We start from the raw sequence: 13,615 nt of genomic DNA on the forward strand, positions 1-13,615 counted from the left end.
ACTTAGCGGGGACTCCCCTTTTTAGGTACATTAAGTATTCAGTGTTACAGGTATCCTGCATAATTGCTTTCCAGGTAGAGAAGGTAGGAGGAGCCACAGCTCTCCAATTCTGGATGATCAATCTCTTAGCAAGTAGTAAAGCCTCAAGAAGGAAAAGTGGCTGACAATTATTCAGCTTTAAGTCTTGAATTATGGCCAGGACGCACACTTTTGGTGTCCTGGTAATAGTCACCTGGAGCACCACATCTAAGGTGTCTAGTACTTCCCTCCAGTAAGCGGAAAGCTTAGTGCAGCTCCACAGCATGTGCAACAGAGTTCCTCTTTCTAAAACACACCTAGTGCAAACATCGGGGTGCTGGCATTAATATAGTGAAGTCTGACAGGGGTGTAGTAAGCCCTATGAATAATATATAATTGAATTAGCCGTAGTCTATGGTTGGGGGATACTAACTGAGGGGATTCCTGCGCTTCCTGCCATTCCTCGTCTAGGATTGCTCCCACATCCACCTCCCATTTAGATCGTAACCCATCCAGATTATTTCCTTGTACTTCATGTAGCAATTTAGCATATAACATAGTGACCAGATCTTTTGTATGGCCCCTCTTAATGTATAGCAAAAAGGAGTGCGTGGACAGCGAAAAATTATGGTGTTTATATGTGGTATTGAGAGCGCGGCTGAACTTATGAAAGGTCAGCCATTGGTTATGTGGGATCTGGAATTGATCTTTCAATTGTGCAAAGGAGATTAGTTTGTCATCACGCCATACATCTCCAAGGGTATTCACCCCACAGCCCGACCAAAGACTCATTGGACCCAGTTTTGCCAACAAGGGGTAGTCTCGATTGTTCCATAATGGTGTGAGTGGGTCAATGGTAGGAGATTTCAGAAGTGCATTTGCCATTTTCCACACCTTACGTAGGGAGCTGATGGGGGGGGGAAAGCAATGACTGAGACGTGGTGACAGATTTCCCTAGGATCCAGCTTACTGGGTTATCAGTGAAGCCAGTTAAGTGAGCCCAAAGTGAATGTAGCGTCTTGTGATGCGAGCCTTCCACCCATGTAGTGAGGTGGGACAGTTGAGCTGCCAAATAATATAGATACATATCTGGAAGGGCCAAACCAGCTTTGTTTTTAGCACACATTAGTGTTTCAATCTTAAGTCTTGGCCTGGAATGAGCCCACACTAGTTGCCTAAATGTAGCATTAAGTTTAAGGAAATAGGATTTGGGAATCCATATGGGGGCTTGCTGTAGTACATAGAGTAGCTTGGGCAAAATGATCATTTTTATAAGATGGACCCGCCCTGTGGGGCCTACCGGAAGGTTAGCCCACGACTTAAGCTTTTGGGATAACCAATCATTTAACGGGTCCAAGTTAAGGGTTAAGTAGTGTTGAGGGAGGGCTGTGACCCTAACTCCTAAGTAAGTAAATTCGGGGACTACTTTTAAAGGAAAGGTAGTCATTCTTTCTTCCTCTGTAAGTGGGTCTAGCATAAGGGCAGTGGATTTGGATTTGTTGATTACCAGCCCGGAAACAGTGCCGAACTCTGCCAAGACCTTTAGAACATTGGCCAGTGAGTCTCGCCCGTCCCCCAGATATAAGAGTGTATCGTATAATTGAATACGATCCTCCCTGTTACCCAGAACGAATCCAGTTATATTGCTATGAGATCTGATGAGGCAGGCAAGGGGCTCAATAGCCAATGCGAATGGCAGAGGGGAGAGAGGACAGCCCTGTCTGGTGCCTCGGTAGAGGCGGAAAGAAGGGGTAGACATGTTACTTGTTTTAATAGATGCAGTGGGGGCGTTATAAAGCAGTTTGACTAGATTTGTGTAGTTTGGGCCAAATCCGAATTCCTTTAGTAATTGCCAAAGATATGGCCACTCAACAGTGTCAAACGCCTTGGCAATGTCCAGCGCAACCACAGTCCTCTGACACTGGTTGTCATGAGCGAGGGAAAGGTTAGTGTAGAGTCTACGGATATTCAGTGCACTGAAATCTCAGCATCCAGGGTTCTGACCTGCTCTACCGTGAGTAGGCAGGTGGATGTTAATAAAATATGCTGCCACTTCCTCTGTGGAGGCTGTAGTTTTAGATGTATAGAGATTGGTATAGAAGTCTTGTAAAATCCCTATTACCTCTTTGGGTTGGTTATATAACACTCCTTGTGAGTTGTAAAGATCAGTAATTACCGGTGGGGCGGTTTGTACCCTGGCCATATAAGCTAATAGTTTTCCGGCCCGTTCACCATGCTCATACAGATTAGCCTTAGAGAAAAGCAGTTTCCTTTTAGTTTTGTCATGCATATGCGCCGCATATACCTGTTCTGCTTGGCGTAATGCTATTAATGTGGATGGGGAGGGGTTTGCTTGCATACTAGCAGTAAGGGTATCAACTTCTTGTCTTAACTGTAATTCGAGGCGGAGTGAGGATTTTTTAACTGCTGTAATCTCAGTGTGGAGAATAGACCTGAGAGTGGCCTTGAAGGCCTCCCAAACTGTTGGGGTGTTAACAGGGGTGTGGTCTAATAAGAAGTATTCCGTAATGGAGCTGGCAATTGCTGCATCGTTGTTTATGATATTGAGCCAGACTGGGTTAAAGGACCATTGTCTAGTACCTTGAGAGGTGGGACCAGTACGCCAGGTTAACTTAAACGGGGCGTGATCTGAGATACCTCGTGTTTGATACTGGGCGCTTTGTATATTTGAAAGCAGGCCTTTGGAGAGAAATATCATATCTAATCTCGATAAGGACATGTGAGTAGTGGAGAAGCAAGAGAATCCAGGCTGTGAGGGATGACAGTGTCGCCATGCCTCTACAAGAGAAATATCTGCCATCAAAGCTGCTAAATTAGATGTTCTAATACTGGAGGTATTGCCAGAGCTCCTTACTCTATCTAAATTTTCATTTAAAACAGTATTAAAATCGCCTCCACAAATTATTTGAGCATAAGGGAAATCCGCTACATATTTTACAAAGTGGACAATACATTCATCTGTATACGGGGGTGGAATGTACACATTGGCCAAAACAGTATCCACAGAGTTAATCTTCAGAAAAATAAATCTGCCCTTAGGGTCAGACCACAGAGATAGTAATTGGAAGTTTACAGATTTTTTAACCAAGATTGAATCACATTGTACTTTACGTTGAAGCGTTGGACCTGGGGTTTCTACACCCAGGTCACTTTTGTTACAGGGTGAGAAAGGCCTTTTGTTACTCATCCGACAAACATATACTAGCTAAATATTCAATTAGGACTGTGCAGCTTCAAATTCTTTTGTCAATTTGTACCCAAAATACAAATGCAACTGAATTCTACTGCCCAGTGTAAAGTCGTATTCATTTAAAACCTAGAAATGTTAAAATGTGACTGTACAATGGTTAAACGTGGTTGCTGCACAAAGGCAAGCTTTTAGAGATTTCCTCCTGCAAAGATACACTTTCTATTAAAGGAGTTGGAGCAGGATGCAAGGAATAAAAATGGTTCCTGTATCAGTGTGTTGACCACAAACACAGAAGATAACAAAATTTGCTCTGTGGTGTTTAGCCACAATATGCAGTGCATCACACAGTGGGCACCAATGCACCATTATATTTTATTTACTTTAAAACACTTTCCTTTTTTGACATTATTGTTCCTTTAAGAACAGCAGGGTTTAGAACTAAAAAGTACTGGTAAGTTTGGACTGCAGTACTGCTGGAATAGAATACAAACCTCAAGCACCACAATAAATATGATTGTTGTTTCTGGCCCCAGCCAGGGCAGCAGTCTTTGCAGTTGTCCACATTGGCCTATTAAGTAGCAGTTTACAATAATGGCTATAACCCCCATTGCTTCCATCACATTCTGCAAGAGACAAAAAACAACATTTAGACTGCTAGTATGAGACACTTTTCACTAAGATGCAAGTAAAACAATTGATTTTCCACTTGTTTTATTGTAACATCTACATACAGCACTAGACATATATCTACAGGGAGTCTGCAACATTTACATATTAAACATGATTGTCTTTGCATTTACTAGGCACTAGGGGGGCACAGTAATGATGTAAGTCTCCTCACTTGAATCATCTAAATAATATATTATCCAACAAAACAAATTATTGCATTCACTAGGCATCAGAGGGAAGCTGTTATTATGTGAAAAACCCCACACAGGTCCACCACCACCAGGCAGCCTTGAAGAAGCTCTTTAAGTTTTTTTCTAGCAGGACATTGTTGGCTGGAAAGGGAATTCCATTGAGCTCCATCTTGTCTTAGCAGAGGTCCAATGTCAATCCTTTTGCCCTTCAAATTCACATCCATGGAACTGGACACAAGAGTTGAATTCAGCCATCAATCTAGGGATATCCTGGTCAGCAAAAATATGCATATGCTGTACTCATGGTACTAAGTACGGTGGTCCTGATGATGATTATTGCCTGCAAAGGATATTAATGGAACTGTCCAAGCACAGCTGCCTATATGATATCTGTCATATGATAAGTTTCACTTGCCCTATTGAGCATGTCATAAAGAAAAGAACCTTTGTAATAAAAGATGAATTCTCTCTAGTGCAACAAAAATGGATGCCCAAAAACAACAAAGGTATCCACCGAGTAATAGGGAAAATATGATATAGTGGTGATTGCACATTGTGGTGATGTTGAGATGTAGAAGATTTTAACTATACAAGGGAGTTTTGATTTGAAAGATTAGACAAGTAGGGTGCAACTGCTCTATGCATGGAGGAGAACCATGACCAGGGGCCTGCAACTGTGTGAAAATTTCCTATGAACTTTCACAAATCTAAATAGTAAAGTAATAGATTTAATATGCAGCTGCACAATGGTCAAGTCAGAAAGTGGCAGTAATATATGTGGACATGCAGATTGATGTCCTTGATATCTGTGAAGGAAAGCCACCACTTTTCTATATCGAGTCAGAAAAGCTTAATGCAATCTGCCTGGCTTAGTATGAAGTTGGACAAATAAAAACCAAATGAAACGAGTGTGCAATCCTGGAGCCAGTCTTTGAAGTAAAAACGTTGCATCCTCACCTCAAGCTACGGGTTGGGGGCACGGCACCCGAGCCATCTGCCGTCCTTAGTGAGTGCGAAATAAGCTGATATTAATTATTCTACTACAAAATTTGTATAAATTGTTCTCGAAAGTGAACGACCCCGGGTTTCACACCCAGGTCACTCTTTCCATGAGCTGCAGTTCAATTGTACTTTGCAGCTAATTGTACAGCTTGCGAGGAAACTTCGGGCGACTTCAGAATACGAAACGCCGCGTGTGCCATGCCTCAGGCGACTTTTCATTATAGCCGGCACAAGACAGAGGGAAGGCGTTCGGGGAGATTGGTCGCCGCAAAGACGAGGCGATTAGTCGCCAGGCAACTAAATCTCCCTGAATCGACCAGTGGGCCCCTACCCAAAAGGGAGATTTTCCACCAAATACAGTGCCTCACAGTTCAAGTCTGAGAAAAAGTTGTTCTCAGTTTATGATATATTGAGTATTAACATGAACATTTTGTGCTCCACTCATAAATTAGCCCTGGTTTCACAGAGCTCTTGTTAACATCTTACTTGCCACTGTCCTATCCCATCTACACGACGTCCAAATGGTCTCTGAAGCCCAGTGCACAGCTTAAAGGCATCACTGCGGATCTCGATTATGTTATTGATCAGGGCGCAGACAGCAGCCAAGGGGAAGGCCGAGGAGAAGAGGACAACGTACCCAAACTGCACAAACATCTCTTGGTAATCATTGAAAGTGTCCTGTGGAAATAATTTGAATAATTATGTGTTGTCAACTTGTCACACAAATTTAGAATTTCTGGATTTTATTTTCTGATACAGATCAGCAGTAAACAGGACATTTGAATACAATTAACACTAGGAAACTGTAATTGCAAAAAATTAAATTGCATTTGCTCTTCTTTTTTACAACATTAACTTTTTCCTTGAATTTTATACAGAAGAATTTATGGTTCTGTTTGAAAACAGCCTGTGACTATATGTGCTCTTAAAATAAGTGATTCGCATTTTGAGCAATAACAATTTGGATAGGGGAATAATATCTGCATTAACACTTATATTGTTCTAAGCGTATAGCAAAAGGATATTTTTTTTTTCTCAATACAATACTGTATATATCCATATATAGCCATCAAGTTTTTAATTACATCATAAAGTTCCTGTGCCAATCACCGATCAATTAATAATTAAATTACGCATTTAGACAATCTTTTATGTGATGAATTATTGTATATGTACGTTGGTAACTTTCTGCCTTTGAAAATGTTTTCAAGATGTAGCTACTTAGAATACAGCCTGCCACTGAAAGCTACTGCATAAAGCTACTCAAGCAAATGTATGAGACTGCATTAAGTAATGTGCCTTGTTTTTTTAGTTTATTTTTAACTGTGGACACTAGAAATCAAATAGGAGTTTGACAGTAGGTTGTAGGACTATATTCACCTAGATATTACCGGTAACAAAAAAGTGGAGGGCAGAAGAGCATTTACCAACCCATATGATTATGTTCCCACATCTCATCTATGTTCCTGGCATTAACTTAACTCCATAACATAACATGCTTTACTTTCTATGATTCCTGTGTTTTTCCATATTTTTTCCTCTTTGCAGCATACTGTATGTAATAATTCCCATGACATTGAACAGGTATATTCTCTACATTGAATGCATGGATAAAATAAATGTGGGCTATTTATGAAAATGGGCAAATACCTGTTGGGTTAAGATAACAGATGCCAAATATTAATAGAAAACTGGACCCCTGCATACTCTGTTTCAACCCTCTGAAAAACCTTTAGCTGGACAGCTCTGCTTTGAATTAGTCAGAATGCCTAGAAGGCAATATGGCAAAACACAAGTGTAGCATAAATGGCAAACTTGTTTATTTGTAAATAGCCTCTGTTGTGTATTTTGAAAAAAGCCATGAATCAGTGATTCCAATCACTAATGCCTAATGTCTGTTTCTACCCACATATACACAAATATACACCTAGTGATAAGACAGTCTGACAAGGCTGCTGTGTGAAGTAGGTTACAAATGCAAATGCAGAAAGACAAAAAGACAAATGGGCCAATAAACATTTGGAGAACTGAACAGCTTTACAGTTTTTCTAAACTGACAAATACATTTTCTTACCTCATATTTCTTCATACAACTTTCCACCTCAGCCTGACTAAGCTTAGTTGAATAATTATCTTCTGGAGGGTCAATCCATGATTCTCTTTTCTGCTTCATCTCTGTATCATCCTCCTCGTCTTCCCTATTTTTCTCTTCCTCCACAACAACCCTCTTCCTTCTCTTTCTGTGCTGCCTCAGTTTTACCCCAGACTCTTGCTCTAATCCCTCATGCAGAACTCCACCACCACTTGCCCCTTCTTCCTCCTCATCTTCTTCATCCCCCAGTTGGAAGACTGAAGCTGGGTCACTACCTCTCTCCATAAGGGTAGGACTACCCTCCTGTAAAAAGCCACCCCCCTCTTCTATTAGACCACCTTCCTCTTTCCTCTCCCCTTTCTCCAAAAAGCTAACTCTTTTTAATTTCAGTCCACAATCCATAATACTTTCTTCTTCATCCTCTTCCTCATCTTCGGAGAACACTCCTTCCTCCTCTTCTTCAGGTACTCCACACCCTCCATTGAGGCACTTCTTGCGCCCACCTTCAGCCGTCTCCAGTGGGTTCCCAGAAGTCCTTAATGGGTGCTGAGGGAGAGTGTATTTCTGAAACAACCTCTTCAGGGCATAGCGAACAAAGAGCAATATTGACCGTGGATTTAGCTCTCCCCGCTGCAGTTTCTGGTAAAGGTGAGGTTGGGAGACTTCTTTCACATTCTGCAGGAATTGACGAATGACCAGGAGTGTAGCAAGCATCTGTGTGTAGGGATAACAAGGCACCTTTGGGATCAGAAATTTACACAATTTGCCCTATCTTTTAAAAGAACAGTAACACCAAAAAATTAAAGTGTTTTAAAGTAATTAAAATATATTTTAGTGTTGACCTCCACTGGTAAAACTGCTCTGTTTGCTTCAGAAACACTCCTATAGTTCATATTAACAAGCTGCAAGTAGCAATGGTGGAAATTGAAAAAATGCTTTATGGTTAAATAGTGGATAACAGATAATACCATTATATCCTACAGAGCTTATCTGCTATCTGCTGTGTAACTTGAGCCTTTTCTCCTTTGAATGGATGCCCTCGTTGCTACACAGCAGCTTATTTATATAGACAATAGTAGTGTTACTGAACCAAACACACCTGTTTTGTCATTGCAGAAGTGATGTGTGGGCCAGCCTGAAATCTGCAGGAACCGCGGGTTTACCCGTGAATTGGGCAGGTTTGGGCCGGCTCCTGCACAAAATCTTGCAAAATCTTGCATCTGCACTGCCGGCTTCTAGTCCTTAAATTTAGAGACTCGCGCCCGCCACTTTTGTGATGTTAGTGCAGGGTGAGCTGGGCAGGGGTCTATAAATACAGGGGGAATGGCTGCCAGACACAGGTTTGCAGGGGGCAGATTAGGGTCAAGAACTTCTCGACCCGCACACCACTACAATGCAGGGCAACACTGCCTTATATTTTTATTACTTAAAACACTTTAATTTTTTTATATTACTGTTCCTTTAAAAAAGCTAAACTAAGCAATACTTCATAATCTGTGCAGTAGACTGGCCTAGAAGTAAAGGTCATGCATCTTTCATCTAGACATTTTTAACTGGTCAAAGGATCTTGGAAACAGCATTCTTATAACTCAATTGCATAAACAGATACTGTAATATTCTACAAAACACACGCTCCATATGTAATAAAAGGCACACAGTTTGCCCAGGTACAGTAACCTAAAGATGTTTGTTTTTAAACAGGTGACCAGTAAACACTACCTACTGACTGGTTGCTATAGGTGACTAGACATGTAGTAAACTTTGCACCTTTTACTACATAACCACAAAGAGTAGCATATCTTTTAACATTAAACCCTATACCACACTTTATAGTAATCCTGCCATACAAATGAAAATGTTAGCACTTTTGTGAACAGGTTACAGAATTTGGTCTTTGTGGGAAAAGGACATTTACTTATGTGTTGCAAAAGGGATCCCTGGAGAGCCTGCTCAATGATGCTGATTACTGCACTGATATAGGCAGTAATCAATATGAATAGGACCCAATTTTATATGAAATTGTGGAGGAGAAAGGCAGTTGCCGCACACAAGCAAATGACCTCCGATGTTTCCAATGGACTGAAACAGTGCAGGTTGTATTTAACTTTCTTCTCATAAAACTTATGTGCTCTGTTTCTGGGGAAAGGTTACTATACTGTTCCCACAGAAAATTACAGCAGTTTCATCAGAGAACAAATTCTATCAAGTTCATGTCTGAAAAAAATGGAAACACAATTGAGATCTGCCAGGTTATACTCACTCTTCCTCATATACTTGTATTGCTTCACGACCCCTTCGTTTTTGGTGGGTAGATCAGTTTTTAGCTAATTTAACTTTTATTCTCGTACCATCTTTGTGTTGGATCACATATTCTCCCTGAAAACCTCCAAGCTCACTCTAACACATGAAAGCTTATTGCATATAGCTGTATGGTGCAAATCTGCATTAAATTTATTATCTAACCGTTCAGCCTACAGGTCCTGCAGTACTGTTGTCTCTATTCTCCTGGATACTTTCTCTTTATTTTTTTGATACTATCATGCACTGCCTTCTACTGCAAAGTGTTTTCTTTGACTTCTTGGCAAAGTGCATAGTTTGAATGCAAACTTCTATCTGTTTTCCCTGGTGCACAAATATACCATTTACTGCTCAATAGTGTCCTTTGAGCCTTCCATACTGAGGATCCACCCAGTAGATATTGCTACTTTTTGTTCTTGCTACAATAATTTCTTTCCTGGTAGCTGGGGGCAGCAGCCTGAAGCTGGCCATAGACCTGCAGATATATCCTTATGTCCAATGAACAATCGTTCGCTGTCATCTCCTGATTTACCACTAACCATTCAGACTAAATAAAGTATTAAAAAGAACAAATCAGACAATGTTCTGGTCATTAATTTAAAGACAGCAATCATACGAAAGTTATGTCCGACAAATAGTAGTAGTGACAGTCACCGATTGATATCGTCAACGACAGAAATCTTTTAACCTGTCTGATGACTGATAACACAAAAAATGATGGGACAACAGACCGAAAATCGTACGAAAATAATATTTGTACGACTTCATCTTTGTGTCTATGGCCAGCTTAAAAGTTATTTAAGGTAAAATTTAAGAATGCCTATTTCTCTTCTGGATAGTCCTCAAAGCCCAAATGGATTTGGGGGTGAGAAAAAATATTTGTTTTCTAGATGTTCTTGGAACTATGGCTGGTACAGCATGTGTCTGTAACCTTGTTATGCACTAAAGATATCCTACACAAAATAAAAACCTGGAAGCATCAAAATTCATGAGATTTAAACATACAATTTTATAAAAATTAACAGAAGTCTTTGAAAGGATGTTTATAAAAGGAGTTCATTATGTGAAGACAAAAATCCCTTTTAAGATCACTTGCTGGGTTTATGCTGTTTAGGATTTTTTGATATGATATGTTAACATCATAAACCACCAAAATATTTTCTGTTTCCAATCATTTTGGTAAATATTGTCTTAAATTTGAGCTGTTCCAACACCTACTGATTAAAACTGCAAAAAATGCAAATTGCACTGTTCAAGTCCATCAGTTTTGTAAATGTAATTACGCAAACATAATGCTCTAAAAACATTACATTGAAATTAATATCATTGTAGATTTCTATAAAACAAAGGCTTCGAAATCCCATTTTATTACAAGCTTGCGTAAACATAAGAAAGCAGAAAGACCATAATCTTGCACACTCTATGCAGAAAGGAAGGCTGCTATAATAAAAATGTGTTAGTGCACAAACACCGCTACATGCTTGCTATAATGAAGAACAGCCCTTGGTCTTGAGCAGACCAAGACTAGGATGTTAGTGAGCATGATATTTTAAATGTGCTTAATTATTTGATATATATTTTGATATTAGTCATTCTTAAAGGGTAAAAAAGAATTAGAATTTCATAGAGTGGCAATATTTAGATAGCAAATTCTATGACTGAAAGGAAGCACTGCTTTATATTTTAATAAATTCTGTCTAATTAAGGAGGGTAATATTTTACTGGCCAGTGGCTTGCAAATTGGAACTGGTATATTATTTCAGGGAATAAATAATTCTTAAAGGCGTTGTTTACCTTCCAAACACTTTTTTAAGTTATGCTTTCAGAAAGTTCACCAGCAATAAAGAAAGGGCCTGTAGAGGCAAAAAAATAAAATCCAATTTTTACTTTCTTTAATGAAAAATAAACCTATCTCCAATATACTTTAATTAAAAAATGTGTACCGTTTATATAAGAAACCTGACTGTATGCAGTGAAATTCTCCCTTTATTTACTGCTGTGGATAGGAATTGTCAGATGGTCCCTAACTGCTCTGCAGGGAAACAATCATACTTACGAACAGCAGGAACTCAAGCAGCTTTGTTTATGACGATCCCTAAGCAGCCCAGACCACACTGAGTATGTGCACAGTCTGAGTCTTGCAAAGATATTTAACAAAGTTACAAGATGGTGACTCCCTGTAGCCAACTTTGAAAGCATAAATTATTTGTTTGATTAGGCTTGTGGTGCAGTAAGTTCATGTTTATATTTAGTATACAAAATACAGCATTTATAGCCTTATTCGATTTTAGACTTTACATGCCCTTTAAAAATGCCTTTTATTTCTTATCATTTCTCTAATATTGAAGTCTAAAGTTTCATTTTTCACCTTCTCATGTTTTCTTTAGAGCAATTCTGGGGGTTACCAACTCTGCATAATGCATCCAATTAGAACAGCTTACAAAATAATGTATAGTTCTACACAGGAAAAAGAGAAAGGCTATCTGAGATTTCTGGTCATTTTACTGCGCAGCGCAACGTCAGAAGAGTTCTCATTTTTCTTTCTGAATGCTTCTCTCTCAGACTGTACAGTCAGAGGAACTAACCAGCAGGTGATGCTGTTTCATTCATTACATTAGCAGTTAATAAACGTTTATATCTTTGAAACAGAAAAATGCTCCTGAGTAATTTACCATTCATGTTTTTAATGTTTTTTTGTCTTTTAATGTTTAAAATTTAAAATTTTTATGTAAAAAATTAAAAACATTTGTTTTTTTTACATTCATTATTTCTGGTGTACTATCTGAAAACAACTGAAGTGGTGTTTGGAAGGTGAACAACTTCTTTAAGACATTTGTTTTCAAAAATGTAAAAATATACTGCCCAGGTTATAGGTTATATGTCCATACAATTCCACAGCCATCAACGGCAAATACAGAGGTTATAAAATGAACAATAAAGAGACTGGAACAGCATGTGCTGTTTGATCCTCTTGATGATGGACCTTAAAACAGGAAACAGAGTTTAGTTTCCCATGGATGACATGTGCCTAATACCTTTTCTGATCTTCAATGATCTCTCCTTATGAATGTATCAGGGAAACTGTCAGCCACAGCAGGGGCACATTAAGCCTAGATTTGACTTGGGTTGCATGAAACATTCATCGGGGATATCAATATCACCATGGTACAGTTAATGATATAGTGACTGGAGTTATGCATGGCTGTATTTGTAATGCATTTTTTGGGGTCATACTGAACTGATGTCTGAGGCCTCTAGTCGAGCAAAAAGGTGCTTTTTGAGAAATGTATTTTTCATGCATACTTTAACAGTGGAATCATTGAAGAGCAGCATGAAATTACATGCTTTTAGCTTCTTAATAACAATGGCCACATCCAAAGCTGCCCCCCCCCACCGAAGTTTCCCAGCTGCCCCTTTTCATACTTTAGATCTGAAGAGGCACCGGGCTGATCTGAGAAGTGCCCTGAGGACGATGAGGAACAGGTGAAACTGGAGTGAGAGGAAAGGGAGTAGGGCATCTTTAACCTGACGAGTGAAGCTAAGGGGGAGAGAGAAAACGACGAGCAGCTGCAGGCAGATTTGGGAAGAAAAAGAGGAAAGGAGTGAAAAACGGGGAAGGGGGAGTAGGAGGGAAGAGAAAAGAACAGGAGAATAAACATAAAATAAAAGTGAAAGCTTAAGAAAAATGAGAGGGTTAAGATCACTGTCACATGTTTCATCTCCAGATGACAACCGGCAAGAACATAAGGACCACAAGACATTGCAACAAATTTCATACCCAATAGCGAAGCCTAAACTTCCAGAAACCTTTGCCTGTCATTTACAAAAGTTAAGCTTGGCTACTATGATGCGATATATGTGCCATGGGCTACAAGAGTGTGGAATAAGCAGCAATATCTTGTGCGCTATTTGCATATGGAAAAACCATCATATGAAAACATGAACATCATTATAAAAAGGATATGCATGTACAGCACAGTATACGATCAGTAAGTGTGAAAATGTTTGGTGTACTTATCTCATAAAAAAAATTAAAAAAAAAAAAAAAGTAACTATAGACGACACCTTCTCAAAAAAGTAAAACCACTATTTGTTAGTTCATTAAAAACACAGGTGGCTGCTGTGGAATAAAGC

At 39.4% G+C, this 13,615-nt stretch overlaps 1 protein-coding gene across 3 annotated transcripts in view; it reads right to left on the bottom strand.

Moving 5' to 3' along the window:
- Positions 1-13,615, bottom strand: part of ano8.L (anoctamin 8 L homeolog) — a 63,803-nt gene that overhangs the window by 5,953 nt on the left and 44,235 nt on the right. For 2 of the 3 annotated variants that reach the window (XM_041563116.1, XM_041563119.1), the window contains exons 13-16: positions 12,905-13,048; positions 7,166-7,897; positions 5,578-5,769; positions 3,721-3,852 (exon numbers count right to left, since the gene is read on the bottom strand). In XM_041563116.1, the coding sequence (XP_041419050.1) occupies positions 3,721-3,852; positions 5,578-5,769; positions 7,166-7,897; positions 12,905-13,048 (1,200 nt within the window). The remainder of the gene's footprint in view (positions 1-3,720; positions 3,853-5,577; positions 5,770-7,165; positions 7,898-12,904; positions 13,049-13,615) is intronic. The other variant, XM_018256881.2, reaches the window with a different exon arrangement.

Source organism: Xenopus laevis, chromosome 1L (assembly GCF_017654675.1).
Source record: "Xenopus laevis strain J_2021 chromosome 1L, Xenopus_laevis_v10.1, whole genome shotgun sequence".
Classification (NCBI taxonomy): domain Eukaryota; kingdom Metazoa; phylum Chordata; class Amphibia; order Anura; family Pipidae; genus Xenopus; species Xenopus laevis.